At 52.9% G+C, this 19,462-nt stretch overlaps 2 protein-coding genes across 3 annotated transcripts; both read right to left on the bottom strand.

Moving 5' to 3' along the window:
• Positions 1-10,586: 10,586 nt before the first annotated feature.
• LOC129155059 (uncharacterized) lies at positions 10,587-12,041 on the bottom strand. Of its 2 annotated transcripts, none has more exons than XM_070548890.1 (2): positions 11,936-12,041; positions 10,587-11,451 (listed from the first exon to the last, which is right to left on the bottom strand). In XM_070548890.1, exons 1-2 carry the CDS (start codon positions 11,999-12,001, stop codon positions 10,759-10,761), a joined length of 759 nt encoding a protein of 252 aa, XP_070404991.1. In that variant the 5' UTR covers positions 12,002-12,041; the 3' UTR covers positions 10,587-10,758. The 2 variants fall into 2 exon arrangements, with proteins under 2 accessions (XP_070404991.1, XP_070404992.1); XM_070548891.1 differs by lacking the exon at positions 11,936-12,041 and adding an exon at positions 11,546-11,919.
• LOC129155057 (uncharacterized) lies at positions 12,035-18,336 on the bottom strand. The gene is made up of 2 exons (XM_070548889.1): positions 18,216-18,336; positions 12,035-14,474 (listed from the first exon to the last, which is right to left on the bottom strand). The coding sequence occupies exon 2, from the start codon at positions 14,459-14,461 to the stop codon at positions 12,035-12,037; it is 2,427 nt and encodes an 808-aa protein (XP_070404990.1). The 5' UTR covers positions 14,462-14,474; positions 18,216-18,336.
• Positions 18,337-19,462: the final 1,126 nt, after the last annotated feature.

Here is a 19,462-nt window from a genome sequence, read left to right as displayed (position 1 = left end):
GCCGATGTTTCGAAGGGCAATCGAGTGTGTTGGCTGATGAAAGCTATGGTGACCGACGGTCGCGTCGACTACAATGTGCCTCATTGCGACTGGAGAGGCGTATGTGATCCTTTGCAAATCGACAACACCACCGCGGTCGAGTGCGAAGTCACGGTCGGCGGCGTGTTGTCCTTAATGTGCCCCATACAATGTGACGGTCCGTGTCACGGACCGGTGTGTTACGACCCGACTAACGAAACGTACCAGGTGATAACATTGCATCTGCCCATTACAGCGGAGCGAGCGTTTCGCCACACTCCCAAACCAAGGTTAATAGTTGTAGCGCACGCCCGTTCGGACCTCGGTGCACGCGAAACACTGGCGTACACTCACAACATCACGCTCGAGACAGCTCAAGTGTTACGCAAAACAAAGGACGTGTTCAAATCCATAGAGAATATACGGTCTTTAGCGTATGCGTATATAAAGAAGGTCGATGACATTTACAGACCCGGCGGCGTGGGCACCACAGTAGAACAACAAGGTGCTCTCAAGCGCACACAGATACTGGCCGCATTATCACTCGCGATGTCTATCCTGACATGCCCGTTTCTGATTTCTATGTATATTAAATTATGACAAGAGCTACGGTGGTTACGATTACACTCTGACCACGTGCCTTAGTTTCTGCTAGTGACCTATAAATACATTTGAGCACTTGCTCTCACTGCCATTAAAGCGGCTGTATCCACACGTACAAAACCCAGGAAAAAAATGATCTCGCTGTCTGTACTGGGTGTACTCTCAGTAGGCGCAGTTGCTCAGGCCATGGTGGTACGCTCACATAACGCCTCTGAGATACGTCCCATCACACCACCTCCTAGACTACTCGCGAAGGAGTATTCAACACCCCCTTTGTACGAAGACAACCATTATAACGAGCACAGCACAACGCTTGCCGCACGCAAAGACAACATGCAGGAGACAACGCTATCACCTGTCGTGAGAACAACGGATTCGAGTGACAACAATCGCGACTATGACGAGCACATTACAACACCCTCTGTGCACGAAGACCAGGTGCAGGAGACAACGCTACCACCTGTCGTGAGAAACAAGAGTTTGGTTAACAATGATCATCGTCGTGTCCCATTGTAAACGGGCGCGCCATTGCACACATCGTACATGTGTGTTAACCCACCTGTATGCGACAGACTTTGTGTGTTGCATGACATCGAGATGTATTGACGTCTGTGTCAATACAGGACTCTCTATAAGCCGGGAGCTGGACGCTAACGACCCGTGCATGCGCCACACAAAAGGTATCGTACATGTGTTAACCCACCTGTATGCGACAGACTTTGTGTGTTGCATGACATCGAGATGTATTGACGTCTGTGTCAATACAGGACTCTCTAAGCTGGGAGCTGGACGCTAACGACCCGTGCATGCGCCACACAAAAGGTAACTCGACTAACTACAAAACGAATATTGTGATGTAGAAAGTTGGCTCGACTGTTTGAATCAGCTGCAGCTGCGGTTTACTCACGAAGTGAATCGCACGCTTGTTAGAAGTACATTCGGAGCACTTAAAAAATACATCGCTCTCATCGAGTTCCGTCTCAGCGTTCACCGGCTGATGGGCAAGAGCGTGACATGGGATCGCCAGGAACTTACTTAAGGAATATCATCTCATTTGGCATTTACTCACGGACCCAAGAAACCAGTTCCGAAAAATGGTCGAGAATTATAACTTGTCTAATAGCAACTGGAAGATATGTTGCGTCATAAGCCTCTGATGGTTCACAAGGTGCACGGTCCACTCGAAATCCTAATGCTGTATTTGTAGTGCATACACTAAGTCTTCTCTGTTGATGTCAGACTAGAGTTTTATTAGAGTTTTACTTTGCAACAATGGGATTCGAGCAATTGATGTGTATATTTTTAATAGTGCACAATGCAACTATTCCTAGGCTGAATGTATGACATGGCTCTTATGTATCTTTATGTATCGTTTCCATTAAGTACTAATTTAAATAAAGTCTCTCTGTCCTCATTGCTAGGTTGTGGGTTTAATACACATTATTATGATCAACCTGTTGAATAGTATAATAACAAAATTCCTGTAAAAGTCATTTAGTAATGAACAACCTCAGTTCCGTGAAAGAACATCATGTCTCTGATGTGTACACTGCAGGCCTGACCGGTCTTGCTGGGGCCTCTCTCCTGGAGGCGCTCAATCAGACCCAGTGGTGACACGTGGCAAGACGCTCCTCGGGGCGCGTCTTGCTTGGGCCTCTCTCCTGGAGGCGCTCAGTCAGACCCAGTGGTGACACGTGGCAAGAAGCTCCTCGGGGCGCATCTTGCTTGGGCCTCTCTCCTGGAGGCGCTCAGTCAGACCCAGTGTTGACACGTGGCAAGACGCTCGTCGGGGCGCGTCTTGCTTGGGCCTCTCTCCTGGAGGCGCTCAGTCAGACCCAGTGTTGACATGTGGCAAGACAGTCTTCGGGGCGCGTCTTGCTTGGGCCTCTCTCATGGAGGCCCTCTGTCAGACCCAGTGTTGACATGTGTCAAGACGCTCCTCGGGGAGCGTCTTGCTTTGGCCTCTCTCCAGGAGGCGCTCAGTCAGACCGAGTGCTGACATGTGGCAAGAAGCTCCTCGGGGCGCGTCTTGCTTGGGCTTCTCTCCTGGAGGCCCTCAGTAAGACCCATTGTTGACATGTGGCAAGACGCTCCTCGGGGCGCGTCTTGCTTGGGCCTCTCTCCTGGAGGCCCTCTGTCAGACCCAGTGTTGACATGTGTCAAGACGCTCCTCGGGGAGCGTCTTGCTTTGGCCTCTCTCCAGGAGGCGCTCAGTCAGACCCAGTGCTGACATGTGGCAAGAAGCTCCTCGGGGCGCGTCTTGCTTGGGCTTCTCTCCTGGAGGCCCTCAATCAGACCCAGTGTTGACAAGTGGCAAGACGCTCCTCGGGGCACGTCTTGATTGGGCCTCTCTCCTGGAGGCGCTCAGTCAGACTGAGTAGTGACATGTGGACTGACACTCCTCGGGGCGCGTCTTGCTTGGGCCTCTCTCCTGGAGGCGCTCAGTCAGACCCAGTGTTGACATGTGTCAAGACGCTCCACGGGGCGCGTCTTGCTTGGGCTTCTCTCCTGGAGGCCCTCAGTCAGACCCATTGTTGACATGTGGCAAGACGCTCCTCGGGGCGCGTCTTGCTTGGGCCTCTCTCCTGGAGGCGCTCGGTCAGACCGATTGCTGACATGTGGCAAGACGCTCCTCGGGCCGCGTGTTGCTTGGGCTTCTTTCCTGGAGGCCCTCAGTCAGACCCATTGTTGACATGTGGCAAGACGCTCCTCGGGGCGCGTCTTGCTTGGGCCTCTCTCCTGGAGGCGCTCAGTCAGACCGAGTGCTGACATGTGGCAAGACGCTCCTCGGGGCGCGTCTTGCTTGGGCTTCTCTCCTGGAGGCGCTCAGAAAGACCCAGTGTTGACATGTGACAAGACGCTCCTCGGGGCGCGTCTTGCTTGGGCCTCTCTCCTGGAGGCACTCAGTCAGAACCAGAGGTGACATGTGGCAAGACGCTCCTCGGGGCGCGTCTTGCTTGGGCCTCTCTCCTGGAGGCCCTCTGTCAGACCCAGTGTTGACATGTGGCAAGACGCTCCTCCGGGCGCATCTTGCTTGGGCCTCTCTCCTGGAGGCCCTCAGTAAGACCCATTGTTGACATGTGGCAAGACGCTCCTCGGGGCGCGTCTTGCTTGGGCCTCTCTCCAGAAGGCCCTCAATCAGACCCAGTGTTGACATGTGGCAAGACGCTCCTCGGGGCGCGTCTTGCTTGGGCCTCTCTCCTGGAGGCGCTCAGTCAGACCGAGTGCTGACATAAGGCAAGACGCTCCTCGGGGCCCATCTTGCTGGGGCCTCTCTCCTGGAGGTGCTCAATCAGACCCAGTGGTGACACGTGGCAAGACGCTCCTCGGGGCACGTCTTGCTTGGGCCTCTCTCCTGGAGGCGCTCAGTCAGACCCAGTGGTGACACGTGGCAAGACGCTCCTCGGGGCGCATCTTGCTTGGGCCTCTCTCCTGGAGGCGCTCAGTCAGACCCAGTGTTGACACGTGGCAAGACGCTCCTCGGGGCGCGTCTTGCTTGGGCCTCTCTCCTGGAGGCGCTCAGTCAGACCCAGTGTTGACATGTGGCAAGACACTCCTCGGGGCGCGTCTTGCTTGGGCCTCTCTCATGGAGGCCCTCTGTCAGACCCAGTGTTGACATGTGTCAAGACGCTCCTCGGGGCGCGTCTTGCTTTGGCCTCTCTCCTGGAGGCGCTCAGTCAGACCGAGTGCTGACATGTGGCAAGAAGCTCCTCGGGGCGCGTCTTGCTTGGGCTTCTCTCCTGGAGGCCCTCAGTAAGACCCATTGTTGACATGTGGCAAGACGCTCCTCGGGGCGCGTCTTGCTTGGGCCTCTCTCCAGAAGGCCCTCAATCAGACCCAGTGTTGACACGTGGCAAGACGCTCCTCGGGGCGCGTCTTGCTTGGGCCTCTCTCCTGGAGGCGCTCAGTCAGACTGAGTAGTGACATGTGGCCTGACGCTCCTCGGGGCGCGTGTTGCTTGGGCCTCTCTCCTGGAGGCGCTCAGTCAGACCAAGTGGTGACATGTGGATAGACGCTCCTCGGGGCACGACTTGCTTTGGCCTCTCTCCTGGAGGCCCTCTGTCAGACCCAGTGTTAACATGTGTCAAGACGCTCCTCGGGGCGCGTCTTGCTTGGGCTTCTCTCCTTGGAGGCCCTCAGTCAGACCCATTGTTGACATGTGGCAAGATGCTCCTCGGGGCGCGTCTTGCTTTGGCCTCTCTCCTGGAGGCGCTCAGTCAGACCGAGTGCTGACATGTGGCAAGACGCTCCTCGGGCCGCGTGTTGCTTGGGCTTCTCTCCTGGAGGCCCTCAGTCAGACCCATTGTTGACATGTGGCAAGACGCTCCCCGGGGCGCGTCTTGCTTGGGCTTCTCCCCTGGAGGCGCTCAGAAAGACCCAGTGTTGACATGTGACAAGACGCTCCTCGGGGCGCGTCTTGCTTGGGCCTCTCTCCTGGAGGCGCTCAGTCAGACCCAGTGGTGACATGTGGCAAGACACTCCTCGAGGCGCGTCTTGCTTGGGCCTCTCTCCTGGAGGCCCTCTGTCAGACCGAGTGTTGACATGTGGCAAGACTCTCCTCGGGGCGCGTCTTGCTTGGGCTTCTCTCATGGAGGCCCTCAGTCAGACCCAGTGTTGACATGTGTCAAGACGCTCCTCGGGGCGTGTTTTGCTTGGGCCTCTCTCCTGGAGGCGCTCAGTCAGACCCAGTGTTGACATGTGGCAAGACGCTCCTCGGGGCGCGTCTTGCTTGGGCTTCTCTCCTGGAGGCCCTCAGTCAGACCCATTGTTGACATGTTGCAAGACGCTCCTCGGGGCGCGTCTTGCTGGGGCTTCTCTCACTGAGGCGCTCAGTCAGACCGAGTAGTGACATGTGGCAAGACGCTCCTCGGGGCGCGTCTTGCTTGGACCTCTCTCCCTGAGGCGCTCAGTCAGACCCAGTGTTGACATTTGGCAAGACACTCCTCGGGGCGCGTCTTGCTTGGGCCTCTCTCATGGAGGCACTCTGTCAGACCGAGTGCTGACATGTGGCAAGAAGCTCCTCGGGGCGCGTCTTACTTGGGCTTCTCTCCTGGAGGCCCTCAGTAAGAACCATTGTTGACATGTGGCAAGACACTCCTCGGGGCGCGTCTTGCTTGGGCCTCTCTCCAGAAGGCCCTCAATCAGAGCCAGTGTTGACACGTGTCAAGACGCTCCTCGGTGCGCGTCTTACTTGGGCCTCTCTCCTGGAGGCGCTCAGTCAGACTGAGTAGTGACATGTGGCCTGACGCTCCTCGGGGCGCGTGTTGCTTGGGCCTCTCTCCTGGAGGCGCTCAGTCAGACCAACTGGTGACATGTGGCAAGACACTCCTCGGGGCGCGTCTTGCTTGGGCCTCTCTCATGGAGGCCCTCTGTCAGACCCAGTGTTGACATGTGGCAAGACACTCCTTGGGGCGCGTCTTGCTTGGGCCTCTCTCATGGAGGCCCTCTGTCAGACCCAGTGTTGACATGTGTCAAGACGCTCCTCGGGGCGCGTCTTGCTTTGGCCTCTCTCCTGGAGGCGCTCAGTCAGACCGAGTGCTGACATGTGGAAAGAAGCTCCTCGGGGCGCGTCTTGCTTGGGCTTCTCTCCTGGAGGCCCTCAGTAAGACCCATTGTTGACATGTGGCAAGACGCTCCTCGGGGCGCGTCTTGCTTGGGCCTCTCTCCAGAAGGCCCTCAATCAGACCCAGTGTTGACAAGTGGCAAGACGCTCCTCGGGGCGCGTCTTGCTTGGGCCTCTCTCCTGGAGGCGCTCAGTCAGACTGAGTAGTGACATGTGGCCTGACGCTCCTCGGGGCGCGTGTTGCTTGGGCCTCTCTCCTGGAGGCGCTCAGTCAGACCAAGTGGTGACATGTGGCTAGACACTCCTCGGGGCGCGTCTTGCTTGGGCCTCTCTCCTGGAGGCCCTCTGTCAGACCCAGTGTTGACATGTGTCAAGACGCTCCTCGGGGCGCGTCTTGCTTGGGCTTCTCTCCTGGACGCCCTCAGTCAGACTCATTGTTGACATGTGGCAAGACGCTCCTCGGGGCGCGTATTGCTTGGGCCTCTCTCCTGGAGGCGCTCAGTCAGACCGAGTGCAGACATGTGGCAAGACGCTGCTCGGGCCGCGTGTTGCTTGGGCTTCTCTCCTGGAGGCCCTCAGTCAGACCCAGTGTTGACATGTGGCAAGACGCTCCTCCGGGCGCATCTTGCTTGGGCCTCTCTCCTGGAGGCCCTCAGTAAGACCCATTGTTGACATGTGGCAAGACGCTCCTCGGGGCGCGTCTTGCTTGGGCCTCTCTCCAGAAGGCCCTCAATCAGACCCAGTGTTGACATGTGGCAAGACGCTCCTCGAGCGCGTCTTGCTTGGGCCTATATCCTGGAGGCGCTCAGTCAGACTGAGTAGTGACATGTGGCCTGACGCTCCTCGGGGCGCGTCTTGCTTGGGCCTCTCTCCTGGAGGCGCTCAGTCAGACCCAGTGTTGACATGTGGCAAGACGCTCCTCGGGGCGCGTCTTGCTTGGGCTTCTCTCCTGGAGGCCCTCAGTCAGACCCATTGTTGACATGTGGCAAGACGCTCCTCGGGGCATGTCTTGCTTGGGCCTCTCTCCTGGAGGCGCTCAGTCAGACCGAGTAGTGACATGTGGCAAGACGCTCCTCGGGGCGCGTCTTGCTTGGACCTCTCTCCTGGAGGCGCTCAGTTAGACCGAGTAGTGACATGTCGCACGACGCTCCTCGGGGCGCGTCTTGCTTGGGCCTCTCTCCTGGAGGCGCTCAGTCAGACCGAGTGCTGACATAAGGCAAGACGCTCCTCGGGGAGCGTCTTGCTGGGGCCTCTCTCCTGGAGGCGCTCAATCAGACCCAGTGGTGACACGTGGCAAGACGCTCCTCGGGGCGCGTCTTGCTTGGGCCTCTCTCCTGGAGGCGCTCAGTCAGACCCAGTGGTGACACGTGGCAAAACGCTCCTCGGGGCGCATATTGCTTGGGCCTCTCTCCTGGAGGCGCTCAGTCAGACCCAGTGTTGACACGTGGCAAGACGCTCCTCGGGGCGCGTCTTGCTTGGGCCTCTCTCCTGGAGGCGCTCAGTCAGACCCAGTGTTGACATGTGGCAAGACACTCCTCGGGGCGCGTCTTGCTTGGGCCTCTCTCATGGAGGCCCTCTGTCAGACCCAGTGTTGACATGTGTCAAGACGCTCCTCGGGGCGCGTCTTGCTTTGGCCTCTCTCCTGGAGGCGCTCAGTCAGACAGAGTGATGACATGTGGCAAGAAGCTCCTCGGGGCGCGTCTTGCTTGGGCTTCTCTCCTGGAGGCGCTCAGAAAGACCCAGTGTTGACATGTGACAAGACGCTCCTCGGGGCGCATCTTGCTTGGGCCTCTCTCCTGGAGGCGCTCAGTCAGACCCAGTGGTGACATGTGGCAAGACACTCCTCGGGGCGCGTCTTTCTTGGGCCTCTCTCCTGGAGGCCCTCTGTCAGACCGAGTGTTGACATGTGGCAAGACTCTCCTCGGGGCGCGTCTTGCTTGGGCTTCTCTCATGGAGGCCCTCAGTCAGACCCAGTGTTGACACGTGTCAAGACGCTCCTCGTGGCGCGTCTTACTTGGGCCTCTCTCCTGGAGGCGCTCAGTCAGACTGAGTAGTGACATGTGGCCTGACGCTCCTCGGGGCGCGTGTTGCTTGGGCCTCTCTCCTGGAGGCGCTCAGTCAGACTGAGTAGTGACATGTGGCAAGACGCTCCTCGGGGCGCATCTTGCTTGGACCTCTCTCCCTGAGGCGCTCAGTCAGACCCAGTGTTGACATTTGGCAAGACACTCCTGGGGCGCGTCTTGCTTGGGCCTCTCTCATGGAGGCCCTCTGTCAGACCGAGTGCTGACATGTGGCAAGAAGCTCCTCGGGGCACGTCTTGCTTGGGCCTCTCTCCAGAAGGCCCTCAATCAGACCCAGTGTTGACACGTGTCAAGACGCTCCTCGGGGCGCGTCTTTCTTGGGCCTCTCTCCTGGAGGCGCTCAGTCAGACTGAGTAGTGACATGTGGCCTGACGCTCCTCGGGGCGCGTGTTGCTTGGGCCTCTCTCCTGGAGGCGCTCAGTCAGACCAAGTGGTGACATGTGGCAAGACACTCCTCGGGGCGCGTCTTGCTTGGGCCTCTCTCATGGAGGCCCTCTGTCAGACCCAGTGTTGACATGTGGCAAGACACTCCTCGGGGCGCGTCTTGCTTGGGCCTCTCTCATGGAGGCCCTCTGTCAGACCCAGTGTTGACATGTGTCAAGACGCTCCTCGGGGCGCGTCTTGCTTTGGCCTCTCTCCTGGAGGCGCTCAGTCAGACCGAGTGCTGACATGTCGAAAGAAGCTCCTCGGGGCGCGTCTTGCTTGGGCTTCTCTCCTGGAGGCCCTCAGTAAGACCCATTGTTGACATGTGGCAAGACGCTCCTCGGGGTGCGTCTTGCTTGGGCCTCTCTCCAGAAGGTCCTCAATCAGACCCAGTGTTGACACGTGGCAAGACGCTCCTCGGGGCGCGTCTTGCTTGGGCTTCTCTCCTGGAGGCCCTCAGTCAGACCCATTGTTGACATGTGGCAAGACGCTCCTCGGGGCGCGTCTTGCTTGGGCCTCTCTCCTGGAGGCGCTGAGTCAGACCGAGTGCTGACATGTGGCAAGACGCTCCTCGGGCCGCGTGTTGCTTGGGCTTCTCTCCTGGAGGCCCTCAGTCAGACCCATTGTTGACACGTCGCAAGATGCTCCTCGGGGCGCGTCTTGCTTGGGCCTCTCTCCTGGAGGCGCTCAGTCAGACTGAGTAGTGACATGTGGCCTGACGCTCCTCGGGGCGCATGTTGCTTGGGCCTCTCTCCTGGAGGCGCTCAGTCAGACCACCTCAGTCAGACCCATTGTTGACATGTGGCAAGACGCTCCTCGGGCCGCGTGTTGCTTGGGCTTCTCTCCTGGAGGCCCTCAGTCAGACCCATTGTTGACATGTGGCAAGACGCTCCTCGGGGCGCGTCTTGCTTGGGTCTCTCTCCTGGAGGCGCTCAGTCAGACCGAGTGCTGACATGTGGCAAGACGCTCCTCGGGGTGCGTCTTGCTTGGGCCTCTCTCCTGGAGGCGCTCAGTCAGAACCAGAGGTGACATGTGGCAAGACGCTCCACAGGGCGCGTCTTGCTTGGGCCTCTCTCCTGGAGGCCCTCTGTTACAAGTCATCCTCCCAAACTAGCTGACTCTTTAATAAACACTACGTCTCAGGGTTGACTTGTAATTCTATTTGTGCGTGAGCGTGAATCCAGTCTGAGCTTACACCTCTGTGAGCTAATCAGCGATCATCTTTACCTAGATTTAGACTCTGGCAAACATACTTTAGCAGCACAAAGGAAGACTCTTGTTATAACTTCACCACAACTCAGTCACCTGCAGCTTATGCTATGCCCAGGTTAAAGACTTTAAGTTTAAATGTAAACCTCTTGGAGCGGGATCAAAAAGTAACCAGCGCCTCACCTTTCAGCTGTTACACGACACGATTGGAGACCCCAGGCTGGAAATTCCGTTTAAAGCCCCTTATATGAAGGAGCAAATATTTTATTTTATATGATGAAGTAAAAATATTCCAGATTTCCCGGCGCAGCGGGTCAGATCACTCAACCGTTACAGTTGTCCTCCGAACTCTTCCCAAACACCCAAAAAGCCCCAGACCGACCCCCTCTCCACGGAGCCCTCACCCTTTTATTCTCCTCAACTCTCTCCTCCTAGCCCCCCTTCCGTCTCCATGGCAACCCCTGCCTCGGAAACATTCTCCGGCCTTGGGTCTTCTTCCAGCCCCCTCCGGTATCAGTCAGATGGGCGGGGGTCTTCCCTCCTCCTTCTTCCTTCTTCAGCTCAGATCAAAGGAAGTCAAACATAAACATCTCTATACGTGTCCCTGAAGTTCTTATCACATCCTAGGCTACACCATAAAAAGTCGATACAAGGTTAAACTACAACATAAATTTGTCATGGATAGCAGATTAGTTGAAACACACACATCATTTATGGCAGCATGAGATCAGGAGTCAAATCACCACACACAGACCTCTAGCTGAACCCTGAAGCCTGGTTTCACTAACATACAGATTTGAGATGTAATCCAGAACTGCTATTATATAATAAGACAGGTCTGGAGGAATCGAAAATCTTTATTCAACACCCCCCTTGAAACCAAGCTTCGTTAAATGGCATAAACTGCGGGAAATACTGCATATTCAAATTTCCTGGATACAAGTAAACATGTGGATTTATTGCATTCATCACTGGTGGTACTATGGCCTGGACAGACGGAGCGGCCTGAAGCTGCCGACGCAGATCGAACTCCGGAGGGCTCATTTCCTGCATCGGAACGTCCACTTTAGCAGGTGATGGTTGCATCCTGACCACACGCCTTGGCTCTTCGCCCTCCTGCACGTAGTCGTTGTGGGGTGTACTGATCCAGCACCAGTCGACGTCGCCCTCTCTGAAGTGAGAGAGTGCACAGGGCAAGCGCGTCTGGCCCCGTGACACATCGCGCCTGACACAATCAAAATGCTTAACTAGAGTCGAGCGTGTAATTCTCTGAAGAATCTTCTCCCTCCTCGCCACTCGAGTCCCTTTATGACTGGTACCATCAGAGACCAACACAATACGTTCCCAAACATGTGCGTTCCACGGTCCATTCGGGTTTATCCTTACAGGTTTACCATCCACCAGCCCGTAAAGTGAAACTCTCTTGGGTGGTATCACCCATGGTATCACCCCAGGCTGACGTCGCTTGTTCACCAGCGGCTTCTGTCCACTGGGTGGCAGCACCAGCATCTCCTGAGAGTCTGGGCCAGGCAATAGATCCTCTGATTCATCAACCTAAAAACACACACAGAGACACTAAACAGACCTTGGTTCTGGTACCAGTCACACATGACCTTTATGACCCCACTAGGGGTCAGCAGCACCCTACCATCCTCTGTGAACTTGAGGTCAGGTCTTTCTCACAAAATGCAACCAGACACTTCTTCATCATTAATTCTGTTAGTACAACACATCCATATAATGATATCAAACATGCCACTAATAGGTATGTAAAAATCCTAGAGACCTCTAATGCAGGTCACAGGTCTTCACTGCTTCCCGCAGGAATTACACAAGTTACAGCATGCAAATTAGTAACCACAATGAATAAGTGGGCCTTTCCATCCTGATCAGATAACAGGATGTACCAATCATTCTCTCATCATGCATTAAGCAGAAGTTATCACATCAACATTCCAAGAGTCCTCAGTTAGGCCTCTTGTGCGTCTAATATTAGCATATCTCGCCGGTAAGATTAACCCAATAGAGACAGTCTTACCGAGGTAATCAGCACATCCTCATCTGCTTCTCCAAATACCTCACGTGGAGATTCTGCACGGGCCATGATACCTTGAGAACTTTCTCTTCAAGCGAGATGCTACCTGCGTGCAGCTCTGTTCCTGAGTGCCCGGCGTCCACGTGGTCCCAATCTAATTGACTCAGGAGGCCCTTCCTCCTGCCATCGGGGCTCATTAGCAGATCTCCTGTTGCAACTGGCAAAACACTTCAAAAGATGCATGAGTTTAACACAAACAGATAACATCACCAGGACCCCTCCTATGATCACAGGGACCTTGGCGTAAACCCATAATTCAGAGATTATCAGAGAGGCAACACCCATTGCTCCCTGGGCGACCACCTTAACGGCCTCTCTGATACCTAAGGTTAATCCTTGGCCAATAATTTTAAAACCCTTCTGGACAAATTCCCAATCAGACATCCTAGCTCTTTCACTCAACCAACATGTGCCTGTCCGATTGGGAAAATGAAAGGAACCAGAACAGTTCTGCTCCCAACGACCCCCACCAATAGGAATCCATGCTTGAAAGGGCCATATACCCAAGTCGCTCCTGTATTCAACAGCATCTATGTCCTCCTGACAAAAACAAGCCTTGGGGCCTTTCGAGTTGGCAAAGTAACCCCATCCTACTCCTAATGATGGGAAATTCTCTGAGTCCCAGACGACGTAGCTGCTCCAATTTGAGTGCCACCAGTGGGGGTAACCGTGAGGGTCAACAAAGCCGCCCAGTTCATAAGGATTATACACATTTTTCCCATTTCTAACAGCAATTTTCGTAGCGGGCTGGGCCAAAGTTCTGAAGCACGCATCAGACCTACACCACCTGGTTAACAGAGAATTTCGCACCAAATGTGCTTCCCTGAATCGTAAAGCTTGTTCGCGATACGCATAATCATACTCCAAGTCTCGCAGCTCTCCAGTATAATGCCCCCATGTCATATTCATAAACCGAAACTTTGAATAAGCTGGGGTGGAGTACAAATCATCTAGATGCGGACCTTGAGATCGGACAATAGTCAGTTCTATTAAACTGCCATGTTTCTCCATCCTCACGAACGGAGGAGTCATATTTACACCTTTTTTCACATTTACGTCTTTAATCGTTGGGACTGTAGCTGGGTTCAACAACGCCAGTAAATTAGCCATCCAAAAGATTGTAGAGCCGAGTCTCTCTTTAGGCCTGCATTCTAACACCCCTTCTGTCAGATTGGTAGCCCACCATTGTCCAAAAAGGACATCGTACTCTGTCACTCGCCCTGGCTTATCGAACCCGTTCGGGGCTAAATGTCCCATTAAGCCATGAACATCCTCCGTCCACATTACATATGACACATTCAGAGCCCATCTCTTCGATGTGCTATTCACAAGCCATGCATCATGACTCGTTTTCGGAATCATACCAGGAAAAGGACCTCGTACATGTCCACCTAAGGACATTAACTTCCATATATAATTATTCCACCATGTTCTGGGGTATTTTGGGTCACTAGTTAATTTCTTAATACATCTCCACACGCTATCCGCCTCTCCTTTGTCCCAGGCCAGACGTGGGATGATCATAAAATATTCTGTCATTCCATCTATCAAGCTCCTGTTCAGCACATGCGGAGCATGAATGAAGTTTAATTTAACTCCCTTTGGGGTTACATGCAATGTCATGGGTAACAGTTGTTTTCCCTTTCCTAAAGGGATCATTTTGTAAGCTGAAAAAGCTTTGGTTCTGTCCAACCAAATACTCTGTGGACTAGGAAGCCTGTGGCCTTTCGTCTGCTCTTTAGCAGCACGCGTCTGCCTCCTCAAGTGAGGGGTCACAGCCGTGTCTGCGTCTTGTGGAGCAATCAGCTGCGACATGGGGGGTAGGGAACCCCCCTCCATTGCCCAGCTATCATTCCCAGCTGCAGTTCCATTCGGGAACGCAAGGAGTCTGAATATCATGCAATCAGAAACCTTATCAAAACCAGTTATATATTCTCCCCAGACAGTTAGTACCCCAAAATGGTAGATTTTAGTAATACATTCCACAGGTTGTACATCAACTGTGAAATCCCACACTTTAAGCTTTCCTTCCTCCCATCCTAACAGCCCATAAGTAGAGTTATGGCTGTCGGTGACATTATTGAGCTGTTCTAACCACATCAGCCAGCCGGTAGATGTGGGGCTACAGGCCTCGCCTGGATCAGGGATTGGACAGCCCTGTGTAACAGCCTTACAATATTCCATCCACTGAGTGGCATTAAAGTTCTCCTCATGAGGAGTCAAGCACGACACTCTAGGCAGGTCTAGGGTTCCTGGTCGCTTGTGAACCCACCCTTTGACCACAGCCGTGGTCTTGAGTGTTACAACTCGTGAAACAGGCATTGAGATAAAAGATATCGCTACCACACAGATTAATAAGCCGATACAACATAAGATACCTCCTCTCCAACTCTCCCAGCAAGTCTTATCAGGAGGTCGTGTGAGGAGCCGATCTAGCTCCTCCTCCTCCCACTCTCCGCAGGAATCCATGAATCTCTGCTGCCTGTAGAGACGAGGAGAATTAGGCAGAGAGCTTCATCATACACATTTTTCTTAATTCACCTGTGGCCTTGGCGCAGCCACGGTGTCCCTTGTAAATAGCCTGGGGGTCTCCGCGTGCCGACCCCACTCCAAGTTTACTGCTATTAAAACACCATTACTCTTCTTGAGTGAGTCTCTCCAGACATCCAGCTTCCTCCAGCCTTTTTTTGTTTTAACTAATACTTGCGTCTGACTTCTGGTTATTGACAAGTCATTACATGTTGGTACAGTAGCTGAGGTGTACCAATCCTTATCTGTTGTCTCATGACGAACCTGTCTCCTTTCCCACTCGTCAGTGGTTATAGGAAACTTGCCTCGCCTGTCTCTCCAACACAGCTGTGGTTCAGTAGCTTCCCACAGCACCTTTCCCCAAGGTGAGAAAGTTTCACTCAAACTCCCTCCCTTTCTAGTACACACTATTTCTTTAAAGCAATTCTCCCAATATGCCTGGGAGCAAGTCAAGCCTGACAGGTGACTCATCTCAGGAACCAGCAACACCACAGGGTAAATTCGCACCCCACATGAACTGGAACAACTGGAGAGTCTTCCTTTGTCCACTCTACAACATTTTCTAGATTCATCAACACTATGATGATCCAGACGACCAATTCTTGTTTTGCCTGCTTTACTCATCCAACAATCTCCACACCACGCCACTTTCATCACACCATGTAATTCCACAACGTTTGTGGGTGAAGGATTTTTTCTCAGAACTTTGTCTTTAAGAAATCTCGGGCCTTCCCACCTTATCTCAGCAACTTCATTGCCACAGTTTGCGCATGTACCAGGTCTGTAAACTGACCAGCTGAAGCACTCCTCATCACAACTTTGCCCTTGTACTTTACCTAATGTAATCCCCCCTGAACTTGATGCACTCAGCAGCCATATTGGGGATGCAATTCCACCTTCATTTAGTGGTACCCAGTTCTTTACAGTCTCCAAGCCAGACTGTTTTCTGGTTAGGGGTTGCACATCTGATTGTGTTCCCTTCATGGTTCCCCTCAATCTTTTCAACTTTTCCATCCTGGGGTCTTTTATGCAGGAAGCTTCTCTCTTGTTCTCCCTGTGGAGAGACAGAGGGTGTGTCTTTAGCAGTTTCTTGTCTTAAAGGCTGTTCTAATAGAGCCTTATTAATAGCCAGAACTGCTCCTGGAGAATCCCATTCCTTCAAGTTCAAAGTTTTTATCACCTCTTTAACGGTGCGAACTGCTCTCTCAGCCACTCAGTTTGTGTGCGGCTTGTAAGGGATAGACCACTGGATTATTAGTCCTTCATTCTCCAGCAGCTCCAGAACAACTTTATTTTTTAAATGTGGTGCATTATCCATCCTGATAGCTTTTATTTGTGGATAACACACCAGGATTCTCGCTAGGCAATCTGCAATCTTTCCTGCTGTCATATTGGGCAAAGGGAACATACCCCCTATACTCTCCCCCCTGTTCCCTTTGACCACCAGGAAATACTTATTGCCCCTTCGTGTTCTCTTCAGCTCTCCAATGTCACAAGAGACAGAGGTCAAGCCTTCTGGACCAATACGGTCGCCAACCACTTTCTCTGTGGGTTGTTTACCCAGCTCTAAGCATAGAGCGCAGTGTGATTTAACATCTCTCAGCACAGAGTCCAAATGGGGGATGCAAACTGCATTCTGCAAGCACCACTTCTTCAGCCTTTGAAGACCGGGGCGCCCCAGAGTTTAATGCAGCTTCTTCACCAGGTCGTGGTCAGACTCTGTACTGTCATGCAAAACCAATCTCACCATTCTGGCCTGCACCAGTCTGTCCACCGCAGCATTACCTCTGGCAGCAGAGGTGTCACTCAGTGTGTGGGCCGGCTGGTGTCGTACCTGGAAGTTGCCTTTTCTCAGCGCACATGATGTACCCATAGCTTCTAATACAGCTGTGAGCTCTGCTTTCTGAGCAGAACCTGCAATTCTCCCATTTCTCTGAGAGGTCCTCTTGTTATTTACATATTTAATCCATGCCCAGAATGCCATAACATCATTCTGTGTTTTTCTGTGTCTCTGTGCTCAAAAGCACAGTGACTGTTTTTACAAAGTTCAATGACCTCACTCACTCTCCTCTGTGAGCACACCGTCATTACTCATCAGTCTCACCCCCCTTGCTTCTAACCCCTCGCTTTAAGGCCTGGAGAGACTGCATTCTTTCTGACAGCTTTGGTATATTTTCACCATAAAACCCCAGCTTTCCAGCACTCCTTCAAGCTGCAGCAGGGTTTTTTGGCAGCGTGATGTTTTCAAAAACTTTCACATCTACCTTTCTCCCTTCAGGAGTGTATTGATATCCCAGAAACTTTATATGTCAGATCAACAAGTAACTCGTTCCAATCCTCCACCCCCCTGCCCATTGGATTCTGAGGCACACACGGGGGAGGGGTAGCTTGAATTACATATAGCTCTCCTTTGCACAATCCACAATCATCCTTGATTTTTTGGCAAAGTTAATAGTTTTCATCTCGTGTCTGAGAAGGGCTTTCTGTTGCTCATCAATCAAAGCTCCCTGAACAATCCTGTCCATTTCTTTATCTACATCTACAACAGCTCCTCTCACCACCACCTGAAAATCATGATCTGGCACAAGGCTTGCTGGATGAGTAAAATCAGACAGATTATTTTGCACAAGCTCCACCAAGTCTGAAATGCACAACCAACTAGCATATTTCGGCGCAGGCATGCATAAAGCGGGCATTTTATCATTGAACGCGGGTTGAAAATCAATATCTGACCCATCTGCTAGACGTGCTGAGCGTAACTCACTAACCTCTGTTAGAAAACATCGCTCCCACTCCAGCTGGGACGTCACGAGCCCACAAGCTCTCAATATCAGCCATCCTCACCGCGTTCTTCCTCCCTCGCTTACTGCAGCCATCCCTAAATTTTCCCTCAGTTACACGAGTATCTTTACTCATAAAGATCACCTCGCATCAAAATCGTTGTCCTTTAAAGGCAGGGTGTGCGTGCACACACACCAGCAGCAACTCAGCTGTTTTGCCCCGGATTACGTCCACGAGGTCAGGAATTGCAACCTGCGACTTCATTCTATTTTGTGAGAATCTTTTACGAGGCCACTCACTTTCCTGCGTGTGAGAATTCTGCTAAGAGGTTCTCACAAAACCCCTTTGCGCCGTGTGCACCTGGTGGAGAGAAACGCACTTCTACGGAACCGATCCAACCGGACCAGTGCGTTCCAACACACTTCCAGCTACTGGACTTCAGAATCTAAACTCATAGGCTCCCTAAACGGCCCCTTCGGCCAATATAGCCGGCTCCTTAGGGACAAATTGTCCGCCCTTGCGGACAATTTTCCCAGTTCCGGACTTTCTAAGCTCACAATAGGTTGTTTTCTACTCAACTGCGAAATCACAGCCCCACGTTGGGCGCCATGTTACAAGTCATCCTCCCAAACTAGCTGACTCTTTAATAAACACTACGTCTCAGGGTTGACTTGTAATTCTATTTGTGCGTGAGCGTGAATCCAGTCTGAGCTTACACCTCTGTGAGCTAATCAGCGATCATCTTTACCTAGATTTAGACTCTGGCAAACATACTTTAGCAGCACAAAGGAAGACTCTTGTTATAACTTCACCACAACTCAGTCACCTGCAGCTTATGCTATGCCCAGGTTAAAGACTTTAAGTTTAAATGTAAACCTCTTGGAGCGGGATCAAAAAGTAACCAGCGCCTCACCTTTCAGCTGTTACACGACACGATTGGAGACCCCAGGCTGGAAATTCCGTTTAAAGCCCCTTATATGAAGGAGCAAATATTTTATTTTATATGATGAAGTAAAAATATTCCAGATTTCCCGGCGCAGCGGGTCAGATCACTCAACCGTTACAGTTGTCCTCCGAACTCTTCCCAAACACCCAAAAAGCCCCAGACCGACCCCCTCTCCACGGAGCCCTCACCCTTTTATTCTCCTCAACTCTCTCCTCCTAGCCCCCCTTCCGTCTCCATGGCAACCCCTGCCTCGGAAACATTCTCCGGCCTTGGGTCCTCTTCCAGCCCCCTCCGGTATCAGTCAGATGGGCGGGGGTCTTCCCTCCTCCTTCTTCCTTCTTCAGCTCAGATCAAAGGAAGTCAAACATAAACATCTCTATACGTGTCCCTGAAGTTCTTATCACATCCTAGGCTACACCATAAAAAGTCGATACAAGGTTAAACTACAACATAAATTTGTCATGGATAGCAGATTAGTTGAAACACACACATCATTTATGGCAGCATGAGATCAGGAGTCAAATCACCACACACAGACCTCTAGCTGAACCCTGAAGCCTGGTTTCACTAACATACAGATTTGAGATGTAATCCAGAACTGCTATTATATAATAAGACAGGTCTGGAGGAATCGAAAATCTTTATTCAACACCCTCTGTCAGACCCAGTGTTGACATGTGGCAAGACGCTCCTCCTGGCGCATCTTGCTTGGGCCTCTCTCCTGGAGGCGCTCAGTCAGACCGAGTGCTGACATGTGGCAAGACGCTCCTCGGGGCGCGTCTTGCTTGGGCCTCTCTCCTGGAGGCGCTCAGTCAGACTGAGTAGTGACATGTGGCCTGACGCTCCTCGGGGCACGAATTGCTTGGGCCTCTCTCCTGGAGGCCCTCTGTCAGACCCAGTGTTGACATGTGGAAAGACGCTCCTCGGGGCACGTCTTGCTTGGGCCTCTCTCCTGGAGGCCCTCTGTCAGACCCAGTGTTGACATGTGGAAAGACGCTCCTCCGGGCGCATCTTGCTTGGGCCTCTCTCCTGGAGGCCCTCAGTCAGACCCATTGTTGACATGTGGCAAGACGCTCCTCGGGGCGCGTCTTGCTTGGGCCTCTCTCCTGGAGGCGATCAGTCAGACCACCTCAGTCAGACCCATTGTTGACATGTGGCAAGACCCTCCTCGGGCCGCGTGTTGCTTGGGCTTCTCTCCTGGAGGCCCTCAGTCA

The sequence above is a fragment of the Nothobranchius furzeri genome, chromosome 2, assembly GCF_043380555.1.
Source record: "Nothobranchius furzeri strain GRZ-AD chromosome 2, NfurGRZ-RIMD1, whole genome shotgun sequence".
Lineage (NCBI taxonomy): Eukaryota > Metazoa > Chordata > Actinopteri > Cyprinodontiformes > Nothobranchiidae > Nothobranchius > Nothobranchius furzeri.
This window is presented reverse-complemented; position numbering and strand designations above follow the sequence as displayed.

Excerpts from the sequence above, each read along its gene's own strand:
- LOC129155059 (XM_070548890.1), bottom strand. The coding sequence starts at position 12,001 with ATGGCCCGTGCAGAATCTCCACGTGAGGTATTTGGAGAAGCAGATGAG. Across the intron at positions 11,452-11,935 it reads AGGATGTGCTGATTACCTCG|GTTGATGAATCAGAGGATCT; the intron begins GTAAGACTGTCT and ends GTGTGTTTTTAG.
- LOC129155057 (XM_070548889.1), bottom strand. The coding sequence starts at position 14,461 with ATGGATTCCTGCGGAGAGTGGGAGGAGGAGGAGCTAGATCGGCTCCTC.